This window comes from Xenopus laevis, chromosome 1L, assembly GCF_017654675.1.
Source record: "Xenopus laevis strain J_2021 chromosome 1L, Xenopus_laevis_v10.1, whole genome shotgun sequence".
NCBI classification, from domain to species: Eukaryota; Metazoa; Chordata; class Amphibia; order Anura; family Pipidae; genus Xenopus; species Xenopus laevis.
The window spans coordinates 106,809,130-106,828,037 of record NC_054371.1 but is presented as its reverse complement, the minus strand read 5'-3'; the positions used below and the strand labels follow the sequence as shown (position 1 = coordinate 106,828,037).

Below are 18,908 nucleotides of genomic sequence, written 5' to 3'. Positions count from 1 at the left end.
AATTCAAGATGGAGTAATTAGGGTTAGTATGAGCAGAGACAGCCCTGGAGGACTATATATGCACTTTGAACATCAAGGATGCTCACCATAAAATGTTCCCAGTCAAAAACGTTTAACAGCAATTAATAAGAAAAGTCAATCAAAACAGTGGTATAAATTACCTTTGTCAAACTGAGTAACATTTTACATGTCAAAAACAAACAAAATATAAAAACAATTACGCAGTATAACCAGAGCTCACATAGACAGGTAAAGTCAAGTAAAACCACTTATGAAGAACACAAGTGGTTAAACAGTCAAAGCACAATGTTCAGGAAATGTTCAATACTTGAATGATACTCAGTGCCCACAAGTGACTGAATTACACTGTAGTAATTAAACTACAGATACAGTAAGTGTATCACTATTAGACTTTTCATAAAGCATACAGACCATATTATACAGAATTTCTGGGCATGCAATCAGTCCCAAGTCTCTGGAATGGTTGAGTCATACTGCTACACCTATTATGTAATAGTTGAATGATAGCTAACCACATAATTAAAGGAAAGGGGTGTCACCTTTAAGTTTAATGTTCTGTATGTTATAAAATGTCCTATTCCTAGCAACTTTGCAATCGGTCTTTATTATTTATTTCAAGTTTTTTCACTGTTGTTCCTTCTTCTACTGCTTTTTCAAATTGGCCACTGACTAGTGCTGTGTGGGCCGACCCGATCGGGTGGGTTTGGGTTGACCTCGCACTGCTCCTCACGGTGGGCGGTTGCGGGTTGAACTCTTCTCCTGCTCTCCCCGCCCGCCCGCCACCTTCAAATGCCGACTTCCGGGTTCCGGTTTTATAGTCTCACGTCTGGATGCTCCTATGTCACCCATACTGCTTACATGATATATGTTCCGTCCCCTGGAAAACTTTCTCCAGTGCCACTCAGGCCCGGACTAGCAATCTGTGGGTTCTGGGCAAATGCCAGAGGGGCCACTATAAAATGCCATAAAAAGTCAGTATTTTATGGGCTGGTGGGGCTGTTTGGGCCTCTGTGTGGACTGATTGGGCCTCTGGGTAGCTGATAGGCCAGGGCCTATTTTGACTCTCAGTCCAGACCTGGCTCAGGACATATATTATGATATATTTTAAATGGAGCATTCAGCTAAATCAAGACAGATTACATAGGTTAGCGTGCTTAGGGGAAGATAATATATAATTGTGTTGGTAGCAGTAAGGAAAGGCAAACAAGCCCTTTAAGGCAGCGTGCTAGAACACTGGACTAACAGCTGACAGGGGGCTGGGCACCTCACACGTCAATAGGGGAGGGTTACCAACAACTACGTTCAAAGAAGAAAAGGCGTGGAGCAAAAAAAAAAAGGGAGTTCCTGTCAGGAGGAGCTACTGGCAATTGGCAAATACGAAACTGGAGAAGTAGTTTGACAGCTGGGAGGACTGGAGTACGGACAGGACCGGGACGTTACTTTTCAGGATACAGAATTGAAGTGCAAGCTCATTGAACCGCACGGAATCAGGAAAACTATGCGAGTCCTGCTGGGCTAATCCTATTAAGATTAACAAGGGGTTCTGTATACTGTGTCATCATCTGAACGTGCAACCTAGTGAGCCAACCTAACAGGCTGCGTGTGTGCCATACACAACTGTAAGACTGGTGCTGTCACTTTAGCGCTGCGCCACTCTGCTTGTTGGTCAGGTTGAGCGCTGGAGAGCTGAAAGAGCGCGTTAAGTTTCTGAGAAAAAGAACCCGTTATTAGCTGTTCTAAAGGACGCGTTAAGGCTGCATTCTACTGTTGCACAGCATTAGAAAAGAACCAAGTTGCACATCCACCCTCCCCCTGGTCTAACCAGCAAACGTAAAGCGATATATCATTCATGTTTGAGTTAACCCCATCCTAACATCACCATGAGAGGTAAGCAAAGTATTCTGGTCAATGTTTACTTGGAATTGAATGAAAATAATTTTGTGTGTATATATCTTTCGGTTTATGTATGTAATAGATGCTAAAGAACCACTAATAGTCCGAATAATACGTGATTGGTGCATTTTAAGTTTTATTGTGTTACCATACTATCATGTTCCTCTGCTGAAGCCAAGGGTAACTCCAAGGGGAACTAGCCCCTTTCTATGTGTAAAGTTATTCTCTTTGGCATACTGTTCTTTTAAACTATGTTTTTTATTTCAGTTCTGAATATCTTTTTTCTCTATGCATTGGGTATACACTGTGCCATGATATTTTGTATGGTGTATCTGAAGGGAGCATGGTCCCCTACCTGGGAACACAACTATGTCCCACTGACTCATATTTATGAGGGTGGAACTGATGCAGAATGATAGTCTTAGGTGTATCATTAAATATCACTTTGAAATCATAACCAGGCCATTCAAATTAGTGTAAAAATGTAAAAATGTAAACTTCTGCTCGTCACCTTTAATTATGCATATTGAAAGAAGAGTCTTGCACCAAGTTAGTTACCAGGGGAATACCAGCAAAGCGGTAGGGTTTCACGCAGAACATCTCTGTTTCCCAACTGTGCAGATTGTCTGCAGGCACCTTGCATAGAGCATTGGGTGGGGTGGGGGCTTCTCCTAAAGCTGTAAGGGTTGGGGAGTAGGACCACACCAACATAAAATGGAAGGTAGAATCACTTTTAAGCATCCACCAGCATACCTCCTAACCCAGGTCAATGCACCTCTTTTTCAAAAAGCCCTTTGTACGTGAATGCACAATGCCATTTTCTTCCATTTTTTAAGGCATCTCCTGAACCTATTGAAGCTGGGCACTGTACAGAAATCAGTTTTGTACTACTGGATGCCAGGGGCAAGGTAGAAAATTGTGGCACTTACACTGACCCTGGGTAGGAGGTTAGCAACTAGAATCACTGGGAGGTGCCTAACAACTAAGCACCAAACCCCCATTTTCTACTTTTCTCTTTTTAGTAAAAGTGCGTCCGAAAGAAAGAAAGAAAGAAAGAAAGAAAGAAAGAAAGAAAGAAAGAAAGAAAGAAAGAAAGAAAGGGAAGATTTATTAAAGACTGAATTGGAAAATATGCGGGATTGTCAACTGTCAGATTTTTGTATCAATCACATGCAACTGGCCATCAATGTCACTGTTTCTGATTGATTATATAAGCAAGTTAAACAATTCAATCTGTATAAATCTACCAGTTATTTGAAATTTTAGACCCCAATAAAAATGGCCAGTCTGTAAAGATGAATTCCATGAATGAATCTATTGACTGTTACAGGTATGGGATTTGTTATCTGTAGGGAAGCACCGAATCCAGGATTCGGTTTGCGATTTGGCCTTTTATAGCAGGATTTGGATTCGGCCGAATCCTTCTGCCCGGTCGAACCGAAGCCGGACCCTAATTTGCATATGCATCTGCATATGCAAATTAGGGGTGGGGAGGGAAATCACGTGACTTTTTGTCACAAAACAAGGAAGTAAACTCCCCCCCCCTTTCCATCGGTTCGGTATTCCGGCAAATTTTTCCCGAAGGATCTGGGGGTTCAGCTAAATCCAAAATAGTGGATTTGGTGCATCCCTAGTTATTTGGGAACATGTTATCCAGAAAATTCAGAATTATGGGAAAGCGTAGACTCTCTTTTTGGCAAATAATGCTAATTTTTAAAAATGAGTTTTATCTATAACAATAAAACAGTACCATGTACTTGACACTAAGATTTACTTAATACTTATTGGAGGCAAACAGTCCTATTGGTTTTAATTAATTGATGTTTCAGTGATTTTATAGTAGACTTATGGTATGAAGATCCAAATTACAGAAACAACCGGATATGTGGAAAACCCGAGGCCATGAGCATTGGATAACAGGTCCCACCTGTACTAATCAAACCAAAGTGCATATTTTCCTTCCTAGCTTACTGATCTAAAATAGATTTAGAAAAAATAGTTCTGAATCAGTTCAGTTCATTCAAAGTTGTTATGATATTGCTCATTTTGAATTAAATAATACATTTTAGTGAATCTGGCACAATAATTCTTCAGATATTTTTATTGTTGTAGCTTTTTGTATGCAAGCTCTATTGAACAGGGTTCTCTTTGTATTTTTGTATGTAATACACATGTTATGTATTCATCCATCTATTGTACAATGCTGTGAAATACGAGTCCAAAACCTGCCAGTGTCCCTGACAGTACTACCGTATATACTCGTGTATAAGCCGACCCGAGTATAAGCCGAGGTACCTAATTTTACCTATGAAAACCAGAAAAACTTATTGACTCGAGTATAAACCTAGACACAACTCAGAAAAGTCTCAGAAATATCAAACAGTCGGTTTAATGTTAAAAATCAAGCCATGATGCTTAAAACATTAATTCATCATACAATGATAAAAAAAAAACCTCTGGTAGATGAAATAGATATATTAAGAAGACAGCTGCCTTACCGGTAAATTTGCTCCAATGGGAGGGGAGAGTCAGGAAGCTGCTCCCTGTAGTAGGCGCTGATCGCCTTCAAAGATTTTACACTGGTGGGGCCGGGCTGCCCAGAGTTGTTAGTGGGTGGGAGGGGAAGCTGCTCTCTGCTGCTGGACCCCTTCAAAGTTTAATCGATCGCTGAGGTAGGGGCAGCCCGGAGATGCTGGCAGGCAGAAGGGGAGAGCCGGGATACTGCTTCCTGCAGCCGTTGTCACATTGCTGAGCTGATGATGTCAGCGTGCGCACCACCGGTAGCGTTCCTGCTGCAGTTGTCACGTCGCTGAGCTGATGACGTCAGCGTGCGCACCACCGGCAGCGTGACACACACTCCTTGCGCTGTTCCCCTTTCTTCGCGGCGTGTTTCTGGCTGGGAGGGGGATGTTCCCCGTTGGCTCCTTAGGATCGGGGTCCCATGGATGGGTTGCGGGCCCAATCCGGAGTGCAGGCACAGCTACAGATCATGTGGGATTCATGATCTCTACAAATTTACTGGTAAGGCAGCTGACCCGCGTATAAGCCGAGGTAGGATTTTCAAGCACATTTTGGGTGCTGAAAATCTCGGCTTATACGCGAGTATATACGGTACGTTGCACTCGCCTCAGGCGGCAGCGCCCCCTGGTTGCCAGGGGCGGCAAAAATCCCGCTCCTGGTAACTAAGAGCCGAATTTCCGGTTTTAAACCCGGAAATTCTGCTCTTCTAGTGCAGAGAGTGCGATCGCGCTCTCTGCACTAGTGACGTGGACCCCCCGGCGACCCCCGTCTGGCGCTGAAGGTGAGTGCCGTGGGGAGGCGGGGGCAGCAAAAACTAAGCCCGCCTCGGGCGGCAAATTGGGTAGGATCGCCCCTGCATAGACTTCACCAAGGCAGCACCATCTGTACTGGCAAAAACCTGCAATGTTTTTCTGTATGCATGGACTCTTATGAGATGCAGCATTCCACTGTTCAAGTTTCTGTGACACCTAGAGAAACCTATAATCTGTCTACTTTTGGGTACTCTGACCTGCAGACTTTGTTAACTAGTGCTCCACTGTTAAACTTTGTTAGCAGGTATGGTGTATATATATGACAACAGAGGGAGAAGAACAGTTCACTGCTCTATAAGGCCAGCACATTTGTGGAGATGTGTTGCAAGTTTTTGATGGTCTTGTTGTGGCACCAACCTCATCCCGTGTTATGCAGGTAGCAGCCTTTTGGCAGGGGCTGGATGATAAACTTAAAGATTGCCAAAAACGGCGCCGTTTCTCAAATTCACCCATCATTATTTAGTAACAATATGAGCACTTAGTTTGCAACTATCAACAATGTTATATAAAGGTTTTAGGTTTATTATTACATTATGTATATATATATATATATATATATATATATATATATATATATATATATATGTGTGTATATATATTGTTGCATACAGCTCTGAATTTACATGTACAACTTGCCTTACAAACTTATTTATATCCTAGTGCAAAGAAATGTATACATCCCTTCTCATTACATACTTATTTTAGGCCAATATTAAGTGCAGTCTATAATTATTGGATTCAGACCGAGATATTGTGATGCAATATGAAACTTGAATAATATGTATATTTAATTAGGTGTTGCTATTTTTAGCTTTTATGTGTATTGTGGCAAGCATATGATCATACTTCAAATAAGTTATTACATGAAAAGGTGGATATAAAACGAATGTAACCACTGAAACTGGCCATTGCTATCCACGTAGTAATATCCCAGTGCTAAACTGAGTCTGTAAACACCACTGCACACTGCCCACTTACCTCCTGATTCTTATCTTATGTTCATATCCATTTTCTCTATTGCTTTTGATCTGTATTTCTTCATATTTAATTATGCTTTATTTGAGACACACATTGTAATAGAAAGATAGAAGGTAACAGCATTTATCAACAATTCAATTTTTCTGTCTTTTTGTGAACTGCGGTAAATCTGTCTCTTGGGTATTGACAGTCTCCAAAGACTGAAACATTTTGACTAGGGTGCCATGTAAAAGTTATCATAAGTGCACTGCTGTCTTCCCCATGGTCTTTTAAGCTGCATTTACATTGTACTTCAAATGCACACCAGTTTTTCATGAGGACCACTGTAACATACATATTGTATGTTTCGGCACATGCTGTATAATCCCTTTTTCCTAATTAGAATGCATCTAATTTATTATTATTGCTATAACTGTATTACCCATCTTTCTATTCAGACCCTCTACTATTGATATTCCGGTCTCTTATTCAAATCAATGCATGCTTGCTAGGGTAATTTAGACCCTAGCAACTAGATTGCTGAAATTGCAAACTGAACCAGAGGGCTGCCAAATAAAAAGCTAGATAACTAATTACAAATTGTCTCAGAATATCTCTCTCTACATCATGCTAAAAGTTAACTCATGTGAAAAATCCCTTTAAAAATTCAATTGATTGGGTGATTACTGGTGAAAATACCTGGTGCACTAGTCACACTGTGCAATAAACAAATTTTGGATAAAAACAACACGTTAAATGGTAACTTTTTTTTAGAAAAGAAAAAAGTGTGTGCGCATGTGTATAAACTAGGTAAAAGAGGGTAAGCTTTTGGGAGCCGGACCCTCTGATTATTTTTATTCTGTAATAAAAAATAAATAAATGCTGATGAGAAAGTCTTACAAGTATGCATGCATGCATGCATGTTCAACCGCATGTATAATAGAGAAAAAAGCTGCTAGAAAAGTTTGTATTGTGTGTAAATGTGTGCTATTATCCTGTTGAGCTGGATGTCAGGGACACCTGACATCCCAGAGTTTTGGCAGCTGGAGGTCAAGGGTCCTAGACAGCAGATATGCTTCCTAGGTGCCTGCTTTTTGGAATTGATCCTAGGCAGGCCCAGATTTGTAGGCAGACTCTGATTTGTGGTCAGGCCACAAAGGCCTGGGCCTATTGTGGCAGCGATCAGGAGGTGGAATGCTGCCTGCTGGCTGCAACTCCACTGTGGACTGGGCAGGAAATTTTGACAGCTGCTTGAATCTCCTCCCTGTCCAGTTCCCCTCAGAAGTGATCAGATGCAGTTAAGTGATGCCCTGCCAATTACATTTTAAAGTTGTCCTGTATTTTAATTGATCAGGTACCATAGTTGACAGGCAGAGGTTTTCTGCTTCGGGCACTGGTGAATTTAACCCTCAATGCCAACAAATGCATGTACTAGCTGCCAAGCTATTTTCATCATTTTGTGTACTATTACTTTAGGGCATTTTTTCTTGATATATTTGGCTATAAATCTCTAAAAAAAATTTAATGTTTTATAATACTGAGAAAAAATGTTGTTTATATCCATGAAACACAAATGAGCGTACCACATATGTATTGTCATATGGTGTTTGTATGGCCAAAACACATGGGAAATTTTATAATATGCCTCAACAAAGTATATTTTTATCAAATTCAATATTTCACAACAAATAATTATATTTCATCTCAAGATATAAGACGAGACAACGTGGCTCCAGCTAATACATATCCCAAAAAGGCACTTAGAATACACAATAAATATGTAAACATTTGAAATGTGCAATATATTGGCAGAAATTGGATATATACATGTGTAAACCTTTAGAATTGTGTAAAAAAAATTAACAGTTCACAAAGTTAGGGCAGGAAGTAGATGAGGAGTCTGATCACTTGTGTCAATCAGCTCAATCATACAGATACTGTACCATATACATTTGAAAAATAGATATCCTGTAGAATATTAAATGGGTAAATATGGTTTATAGACATATCTAGCAAAATGCAAATCACTTGGTAAACATAGTGGAATTTATGAAGTAAAATTTTCATATTCACCGTTGTGCCATATTACAGACTTTATCACAAATTATTTTTTGTGATATACAAAACACCACCTAAATATACAATATATATTTTCGGAGTGCAATAGTATCTAGTATACCTGCCACTTTGTTTCTTGGACTATAGATTCCAGAATTTAGAGAATAGCTATTTGGCAGCCTCTATGTGGACTGGCAGTTTAAAGGAGGGAGGCTCTACAACTACACTGGGTAGAACAACAATAACCAGGATATGCTCTCTACGTGGCAATGTTTAAGGTATCAGTTCATTACCATCACCAAGTGGCCAGCTTTTTTTCTTCTAGAGAGACACAACAGTTGTTATGTTAGAGCATCACCTAATAGGCATTATTGTGCTGCAAGGGTGTTGGCACTTGACTGCCTTTCACAATAAAGCTTGATAAACACCCTCCCATAATTTCATGAAATAATTGTATACAAATGCCTTGCACAATTGTGTGTTGGTTGTGTTGAGTGTGTGAGGTGTGCATGATGTTTGAATGAGCTGGCTCTTTTGGGTCAGATTCTGAAAACCCTATCTCATGGTTTATATCATTAAAACCCAAATAGAAGTCTGTGGGGGAATTGAATTTGGAAATATGTTTTTCATCAATACTGATGAGCGAAACTGGAGCGTATACATTTACAGAACCACAAAATCTTGCTGAAATGCATTTTTCAGCTCTGCAATATCATATACCTTGCCCTATCTAGTTAGCTTAGCCACCTTTGAACTCTGCTGCAACTGTTCTTAAAATAAAAAATACTCATATGTTGCCAATTTATTCCAGATAGCTTCTTAGATAGGCATGGAGAGGGCTGGAGAGTGCTCCTATGCAAAGGTTCATAAGAAAGGCAATGGGAGGATAATAATGATATCTGTGATTTTTTTTCTGGTTCAACATTCAAAATTCTAGCATGGATTTGTGAACAGTGTGGCTATGAATAAAACCTGGAGTTTGAGAGCTAAACTGTACTGGCAAGAATAGTCATCCCTACGTATCAACATTATTTATCTAAAATAATGAGCTATAGCACCACTCTTGAATCTGTTTCTAGCCTGTGGAACTCACATTATATTTTCATGTAAGGAAGGTACCCCCCCCCCCCTTTGTGATACTTTATTTTCAATTTGTTGTTGTAAATTATATAATTGAAGTGACCAGTGGATTTTTGATGTTTATTTAATTTTGCTAGTTAACATGACAGGGCATTTACAATCATTCTTAACTGTTTAATTGTCTTATATTTTTTATTTTCCTGCAATTTATTGGTTTAGGTGTATATCATGCGAGCACATATGCGAGTACATAGAAAATGCTACATTGTTGTTGCTGTGTGTGGGATTTATTTTTCCTGAGCTTTAGTCTAAAAAGGGGTTAACTGCTCTAATCTCAGGGTTACATAACAGAATGTTATTCAGAGTCAGATAAATTGTGTCAGTGGGACAGAAAGCCTGATGGACAGGTTAGGCTACCACTAACTACAATCCTCTGATGCCTGCCAACCAATTGAGATTGAGAAATAGTTTCCAGGTTGTGTTCCGCATAATCACAGCAGATGCCTCTTATATAACCACAGGATAATTGAGAGGAGGTGGGACAGTAAGCTTACAAGCCTGCAGCTAATTATCCCTTACGTACCATATTACGATGATCTTTGTGCTTCCAAACCTCTCCTTCATGATTTTTTTCAAGCCTGTTTTTTTCATTCTTCTACCCATTTGCATCACTTACATTCAAAAAATAAAATCACGGCAAATGTAACAATGTACATTATTAGAATAGGTACAAATGTGCGAGGGGGGGTTTGCGGCAGGGGCTGAGGGCCTGGAGGGGCTTTGTGGCAGGGACGGGGGGCACCTGAAACAGCAGCCCTGGCAGGCCTCAGGCCCCCCTGTCCTTATTGGAGACCAAACAACCCTATTAGGTTTATTTAATGTTTAAATGTTTTTTTACTGGACTTAAAGGAATTGTTCAGTGTAAAAATAAAAACTGGGTAAATAGATAGGCTGTGCAAAATAAAAAATGTTTCTAATATAGTTAGTTAGCCAAAAATGCAATGTATAAAGGCTGGAGTGATTTGATGTATAACAAGTCAGTCAGAACACTACTTCCTGCTTTTCAGCTCTCTTGATTTACACTGACTGGTTACCCTGGCTACCAGGCAGTAACCAATCAGAGACTTGAGGGGGGGCCACATGGGTCATATCTGTTGCTTTTGAATCTGAGCTGAATGCTGAGGATCAATTGCAAACTCACTGGACAGAAATGTACCATGTGGCCCCCCTTCAAGTCGCTGACTAACTCAGAGTTATAGAGATGAAAAGCAGGAAGTTGGATTCTGGCTGTTTTATTAGACATCTCTTCACTCCAGCCTTTATATATTACATTTTTGGCTAACTAACTATATTAAAAACATTTTTTATTTTGCTTACCCAGTTTTTATTTTCATACTGAACTATTCCTTTAAGGTATGGAGATTCAAATTACCGAAATACCGATTATCTGAACAAACCCCAGGTCCTGAGCATTCTGGATAAAAGGTTCCATACCTGTACATATATTTTTGTTCAAAGTTTAACTGCTTTGATATCTTTTATGTATAAGTAGCATTAGGGAAAGAAATTGTGTATGTTATCACCTGCTGAAAATCTCCTCCCATACAGGCGGCAAAGTGCCAAAAAATACCTTTTCATCTAGAAGAATGGAGATTGACATGTTTAATGTGTCTTACATGCAGAGATCTCCATTCTTCTGGATCAAAATGTGTTTTCAGGCACTTTGTTCCTGCTGGACACAAACAATCCTGTCTATCATTGCCCTTAGAGAGCATGAGTGAGTCACACAAGCAAAATGGGAAAAGAGAGAAATGAAAACAAAGCATACAATATAAAAGGAGAGAGGAAGTATTGAAGGTTTTGGAAATACAAAAAAAAAAAAGATATTACGAAGAAACAAAGAGTGAAGGAGAAAACCAACAGAGATGCACTGGTGAAACCTAGAAAGGAAAATGTTTAATACATTTATACTGTTTTCTTTGTTATTTGTGATGGCATTGTGAAAGGGGTCTTGTTACAGGGGTGTGGACAGTAAAGAAGAGCAGCTATCAGGTGCACAGGTGTAGGGGCCCAGTCATTTTACATGATGTGGTAACCTGAGTGTCGTGGAAACACAGGTACAAAATGTGCTTTTTTCTTTAGTCATCTTAGGGGCTGCAGGGTAAAATGAAGGCTATATATGTATGTGAGATACTAACAGAAAAATAAGAAGCATGATGAACATAATTCTAAAGAAAAATCTGAAAATGCAAATAGTGCCATGAAAAAGGTTTAGCAAACCAGATCTAGTGAAGTATTGTAGTCATCAAAATGTCACTCTAATCTGTGTGCATTTGCAACTTTTCTGGTCTCCAGCAATTGTGTGGAATGGCTGTGTTTGAAGAAAAAACATGTCTATCAAGTTGTCTGCTTACGTATCAATGACAAACTCCTAGATATCTGCAAGTTTAATACCCCCAATTTTAAGACACAGGAAAGGATTACAATTAAAGGGGTTGTTCACCTTTAAATTAACATTTAGTATGATGCAGAGAGTGATATTCTGAGACAATTTTCAAATGGTTTTCATTCTCTCCAGTTTGCAATTTCAGCAATCTGGTTGCTACGGTCCTAATTACCCTAGCAACCATGCATTGGTTTGAATAAGAGACTGGAATATAAATAGGAGAGGGGCTGAATAAAGACATGAGTAATAAAAAGTAGCAATAACAATACATTTGTAGCCTTTTTTGCTTTTTTAGATGGGGGTCAGTGACCCCCATTTGAAAGCAGAAGAGTCAGAAGAAAAAGGCAAATAATTAAAAATTTATAAAAAAACCCATAAATAATGAAGGCCAAATGAAAAGTTGCTTAGAATTAGCCATTCTATCACATATTAATAGAGGTGAACCACCCCTACCTTTTTTATAGGGTTTATGGTTAAAAGTACATAAAATTAAATAAACTTATAATAAATTATTTACTATGTGTGTGTTTGTAAATTTATTTATAGGTCAGCTGATGATTTTTCTATGATTTGTAAAATAGGGACATCTGGTGGACATGTGGAGAACTGCCAGTTCATAAGTAAAGGCAGTCCCCAGGTTAAGTACGAGATCAGGTCTGTAGCTTTGTTCTTAAGTTGAATTTGTATGTAAGTTGAGACATATACCTTTTTGTGCATATTTACTTTTACCTTTTTGTGCTCCGCAGTAGACAGCACACACCAGAGGGGATTGGGCAGGTGGTTTATTAAAGCTAAATGCTAATAAAGGCCAAGCAAACCATAATATGTTACTGTAACAGCCCCATCTGTAAGTGTGAGTTGTATGTATGTCTGGTGTATGTAATTCGGGACTGCCTGTATATAATCTTTCATTTTCAAGTGAAAAATGGCAAGAGGTTTACTTCATCAGTGTGTATAATACTTGTGATTGCTCTTTTGAGCTGTACATGTCTAAGGTGCAGATTTAACAAAGGTCAAGCTGAATTTTCGAATTAAAAAAATTCAAATTTCAAGCTATTTTTGTGTACCTCGACTAGGGAATAATCCAAATTCGATTTGAATTTGAAAAAATATCGAAAATTCGAATATCGATATTTATCATGTACTGTCTCTTAAAAAATTAGACTTCGACCATTCGCCATCTAAAACCTGACGAATTGCTGTTTTAGCCTATGGGGGACCTCCTAGAACCTATCTGAAGTCAATTGGTGGACTTTGAAAAATGGATTCGAATTTGATCGAATGCGTTATTACTTCAAATCGTACGATTGAAAACAGACCTATTCGACCAAAAGAAACTTGAACTTAATTTCAGTTGATCTTTTTGAATTTGATTTTTTTCCAAATTCAAAATTCGACCCTTGACTAATATGCCCCTAAGTGTTACCCTTTTCTGTTGGAGTTTGCTCAGGGCTATTACCTGGTGGTGGACAGGGAATCTTGGAATCCTATGGAAAGAAAACCTTGTACAAAGCGGTACAGTGCATCTACCTTAAAGGGGTTGTTCACCTTTAAATTAACTTTTAGTATAATGTAGAGAGTAATATTCTGCGACAATTTGCAATTGGTTTTAATTTTTTAGTATTTGTGGTTTTTGAGTTATTTAACCTTTTATTCTGCAGATCTTTACTTTGCCGTTTCAGCAATCTGGTTTTTAGGCTTCAAATTACCCTAGCAACTATGCATTGATTTGAATATGAGAATGGAATATGAATAGGAGAGGGACTGAATAGAAAGATGAGTAATAAAACGTAAAAATAATATGTGTAGCCTTACAGAGCATGTTTTTTTAGCTGACCCCCATTTGAAAGCTGGATAGAGTCGGAAGAAATAGACAAATATTTAAAAACCTATACAAAATAAATAATGAAGACCAATTAAAAGGTTGCTTAGAATTAGCCATTCTATAACATACTAAAAGTTAACATAAAGGTGAACCACCCCTTTAAGGGATTTTAACTATACAACTTTTGGGTGGGGGTACTGCTAGATTAAACACAGTTGTATTGCAGATAAAACCTAGAGACATGACAAATAACATTTAAAATTGCTAAAAATGCACATTGAACAACTATACATTGTAGGCACATATACAGGCACATGTACATATAGGCCAACCACTGGTGGGGGGAGAGGTGTGTAAGCTAACCCCAGGAGGGAGGCCAGGGATGTGAGCAAGAAAGAATGGGTGAGAATTTACAAAATTGGGTAAGAATTGGGATTTGACATTTTTTAACTCAACATTTAATGAATTGAACTTCCAACTCTTTACCAGCAATCAATTTCTAAAATATGAAGGGCTTTAGAACCCGCTATCAGATAATGCTAAATTCAGCTTAGATGACCACCATATGCTTTAAGGATGCTTCAAAATAAATACATATATTTTGCTTTATTAGTTTGTTTCTTTTTGTTTGTAACTTCTATACAAAGCCATAGAACCTGGATGAAGGATATAAAGGGGTCAAAATTCAAGTTGTTTTTCTTTAACAGAAAGTATCTGCATAATCCTGGAAAACCTTTGAAAGATTGCATTGTGACTAAGCCAACAGAAAATGTAGCCAGGTTCTGTTAATTTTAGGGCAGGACTTCACGGGCGATTTCGCAGCGATCCGACGCGGTGCGCAAAATCGCAGGCGTCACGTCGGATGCAATGGAAACAAGGTAAGTAATGGCAGTGTGGCATCGTGTCGCATTGTTGGTGCAACGCAACACGACTGTCGGATGCAGACACATCGTGCAGTGTTTGCATCCGACAGTCATGTAGCGTCGCATCAACAATGCGACACGATGCGACAAATTAATTACTTACCTTGTTTCCGTCGCATCCGACGTGACGCCTGCGATTTTGTGCAGCGCGTTGGATCGCTGCGAAATCGCCCGTGAAGTCCTGCAATTAGGGTCAAACTGTAAAGGTAATTAAACATCCCTGTGTGTAATAATATCCTGTTAGGTATAAATAAATATATCATCACCTGCCTTTTTTCTTACAGCACAGATAGAAGTTATCCCATGTAAAATATGTGGAGATAAATCATCTGGAATTCATTATGGTGTGATTACCTGTGAAGGATGTAAGGTAAGTGTTTTGCATCAATTCAACACAAAACCTCAAATTCTAGTTAAGAGAAACAACATGGTATATGTTGATATATTAAAAGTATTACAGTAGAACCCACATTTTAAAATTTTTAGGGTACCAGAAAAAATTTTGTAAAGTCGGTAAATGTGTTATATCAACTCAAAGGATATAAGCACAGGAATCTGCTTTACTTTCAAGTTTCAGGAGACATTTTTTGTAAAATATAAGAATTTACCAGTGCATTATACTCATTGAGCTATAGAAGAATTGTGCTTAAAAAAGTAGTGTTTTAGGCTGATTTATTGAATATTTCTGCAAAAACCCTAATAATCCCTCCGTTCTCTTCCACTTCCTGCTCCCTGAATTCCCAGGCTGTGCAGGGGAGCCGGCGGCTCTCAGCTCACTGCACTGTAGGACAGGAACCAATCAGCAGCTAGCAGTAGCCTAAAATTACACTCAATTAAAAACAAGTGCATAAAATGGAACAGTGGTGGATAGTATCTTTTAGTTAATAAAGGATTCTAATAGGGTGGGCACTGATGGCGACCAGAGCTGAATGATTAACCCACAGGGTGCTAGATGAAAACATGGGTATTAGAATCCTTTATTAACTAAAAGATACTATTTTTAATTGAGTGTAATTTTAGGGACATGGTCCTGCACAGCTATGAGTGAAATATGCTGTGAGTCTGTATTGGTTGTGCTAGCAAATTTTTAACTGCAACAAAGATTAAAATTTATGTTTTAGATACACTGTTTGCTTGTTACCGTATATACTCGAGTATAAGCCGACCCGAGTAAAAGCCGAGGTACCTAATTTTACCTACGAAAACTGGGAAAACTTATTGACTCTGGTATAAGCCTAGACACAACTACAGCCCTGTCTCCCAGCAGCGCACATTCCGCCAAAGCGACCCCCCCAGCGATCAGCCGGACTTCTTTGCAAAGTTGATGGTGACAGAGAATTGACAAACGAATTACTGTGTGCATTGTCCCACTGTCCCACTACCATGTGCAGAGTGTGCTGTGTGATATTGCAGTCACTGTTATTCTTTTATATAACCAACAGAGGGCGCTGTGTGATATTGCAGTCACTGTTAATCTTTCATATAACCAACAGAGGGCACTGTGTGATATTGCAGTCACTGTTATTCTTTCATATAACCAACAGAGGGCGCACTGTTATTCTTTCATATAACCAACAGAGGGTGCTGTGTGATATTGCAGTCACTGTTATTCTTTCATATAACCAACAGATGGCGCTGTGTGATATTGCAGTCACTGTTATTCTTTGATTTAACCAACAGAGGGCGCACTGTTATTCTTTCATATAACCAACAGAGGGTGCTGTGTGATATTGCAGTCACTGTTATTCTTTCATATAACCAACAGATGGCGCTGTATGATTTTGCAGTCACTGTTATTCTTTCATATAACCAACAGAGGGTGCTGTGTGATATTGCAGTCACTGTTATTCTTTCATATAACCAACTGAGGGCGCACTGTTATTCTTTCATATAACATATAACAGAGGGAGCTGTGTGATATTGCAGTCTCTCCCCAAGTGGACTGTTGGTATAGGAATGATTAAAAGTGACTGCAATCTCAGCTACTGCCCGCTGACCCGAGTATAAGCCGAGGTAGACTATAGAGCACATTTTGGATGCTGAAAAACTCGGCTTATACTCGAGTATATACGGTACATTGTAGATGGAATTGTGCCTTGTTCACATTCCACTCGAATTTGTTACAGTTTTTGTTTTCCAATATTATAGAGTTTGTTGCTAACTTGCGGGTTAATCGATGCTGTAAAATACGGTCTGCTCCAAATATTATTTCGAAAATGGACATGGTATTTAGGGGGTGTGGCCGCAAAATTGGCATGGTCAAAAATTTTTCACCTAATGGAAATGCAGTATATGCATTATAAATTGGTGGGACCATAAAAAAACAATGCAAAATGTACCAGTACAAAATGTACTGTATTGCTTTTTCAGGAAAACTTTTCAAATCTGCTTGAATTTTTTATTTAATTTCACTTGTGTAAGAAGATATATGGCTGTAAATACCTAACAGATAAAAAATTACCTATTATTCATAAAAATCTACTCATAGTTTGCTGACTTAAGTGGATTATGCCTTACCATTCTGATTGTACATGGATAGTAGTTTAAAGGGACTGGATGCCCAAGGACAGTATGGAAAAGAAAAGGTAACTCTGATGTGAGTCAAAATGTGAGGCCTATGAAAAGAATTACAATTCATTTAACGTGGGAGTTGCTGGCGTTTGTCTGGGCCTGTACAGCAAAGTTTGCAGAGTACTTGGTAAGTGACCATGTGGACACTTAAATGGACAATAACCACTCTGACCTAAATTGGGTTTGCCTGATTGAGAGCTGTGTCCAGTTTGACTATACTATCTACTATAAACAGGGGAAATCTCATGAAAATGCTGATGCCCTAACCAGTAACCTAAGATCAGTAGCCAAACAGGTGATGAGAGGAGGTTAGGAGTAGAATTCCTCTGTAAAGTGTACAAGAGCAAGCCAAGGTTACTGAATTGTATAGAGAGGATGGAAATCTTGCATCACCCTATACCACCCACAAGGGAATGGTATATGTTAAAGATTCAGTCGCACTCTGCTAAATCTGTTGAGGACTCTGGATGAGGACTAGCAAGATGGCCAGAGTATGCAACAGATGTAACCAATGTGGCGTAGGCCTGTTATAACACTATACATGCTTCCACTGGGATATCCCTTTCAGTTGTATCTCTTCTATCCCACTACTACAGTTATCCCAGCAGTAAAAACAGTTACTACCAGTTGTGTGGTGGACAGTGCTCACTACAAATGAAAGCATCTCAGCGTAGCCATGATATAATGGTAACTAGGAGGAGCCTGATGACAACAGTGTGGTGGTAGCCCTGCACCTATTACTCAACTTCAATCATCAGAACATACTTACATGTTAAAGACAAAATATACCATCCTCTGACATAAGCTAATTTAGCTGGGCTTATGAAAAAGAAGGTACATAAACACTTTCTGAACTTATATATAAAATAGTCCAAGGGTGGACACTACGAGTAGCAAACAGAACCTGGGTGTTAGTACAAAAAAATACACTGGACCAAGGACAGTACTCCTAGGATTTAAAGAATTAGCAAACAAAAAATATAAATGCACATAAAGAAAGGTTTATTACTCAATGTTTCACACAGAGACCTTTATCTGGAGTAAAAAACAAAAAAAAGCTGTGGGGTTGTTTTTGCACGTTAGTATCAGTTTAACAATGTCAGGGAGCCGGGAGGTCCCTCCAGGGAGGTAGTCAGGATCGAGGAGGAAGCCCTCTTGAGGGAGCAAGGTTGCGGTGTCCAAAGGGTTAATCAGAAGAGTAGTCGGGATCCAGGCAAGAGTTCACAGGCAGGCAGAAATCAGCAGAGTCCAAAGTCTAGGCAAAGGGTCAGGAAATCAATCAGGAACAAGATTTAGCAAATAAGCTCACAGGAAACCCAGGATACACTTAGGGAAAGTATTCCTATACTTGGGCGCCATTCTGGCGTCTAGATGGCGTTTTTATTTTGAATTTGGCGCCATATTGACGTCCTTGCGCCGACGTTGGCGCGCTGACGTCATCGCGCCGGCGCCGCTACCCACGTGGCGGCCATGGGCGCCGCCATTTTGGGAGCGACACCGGCAGGGGAGGAGGCGCCGCCCGGAGCTCCAGGACCTGCTCCGGGCGGCGATCGTGACAAACGGTTCTTAATTTTTTAATTTAATTTTTAATGTAAGTATAGAGCTGCATAATTCTCCCTGAACTTGCCGTTTTAGTAATCCCTGGTTTCCTATTTACTTTCACAATGAATCACAAAATTCTTCTATTAAAGGAGAAGGAAAGGTTAAGCCTAAGCAAGCTTAAACTGAAAGGTCTATATAAATACACCAGTCAACCCTCAAAGTAATGCTGCTCTGTGTCCTTTCACACAAGAAACACCACA

General features: G+C 39.3%; 1 protein-coding gene across 1 annotated transcript in view; it reads left to right on the top strand.

The window, feature by feature from the left end:
* The first annotated feature begins 1,355 nt into the window (after positions 1–1,355).
* The window catches only part of rorb.2.L (RAR-related orphan receptor B, gene 2 L homeolog), a 33,942-nt gene continuing 16,389 nt past the window's right edge, over positions 1,356–18,908 (top strand). The window contains exons 1-2 of the mRNA XM_018254474.2: positions 1,356–1,908; positions 14,820–14,905. Coding sequence (XP_018109963.1) covers positions 1,902–1,908; positions 14,820–14,905 — 93 coding nt within the window. The 5' untranslated portion in view covers positions 1,356–1,901. The remainder of the gene's footprint in view (positions 1,909–14,819; positions 14,906–18,908) is intronic.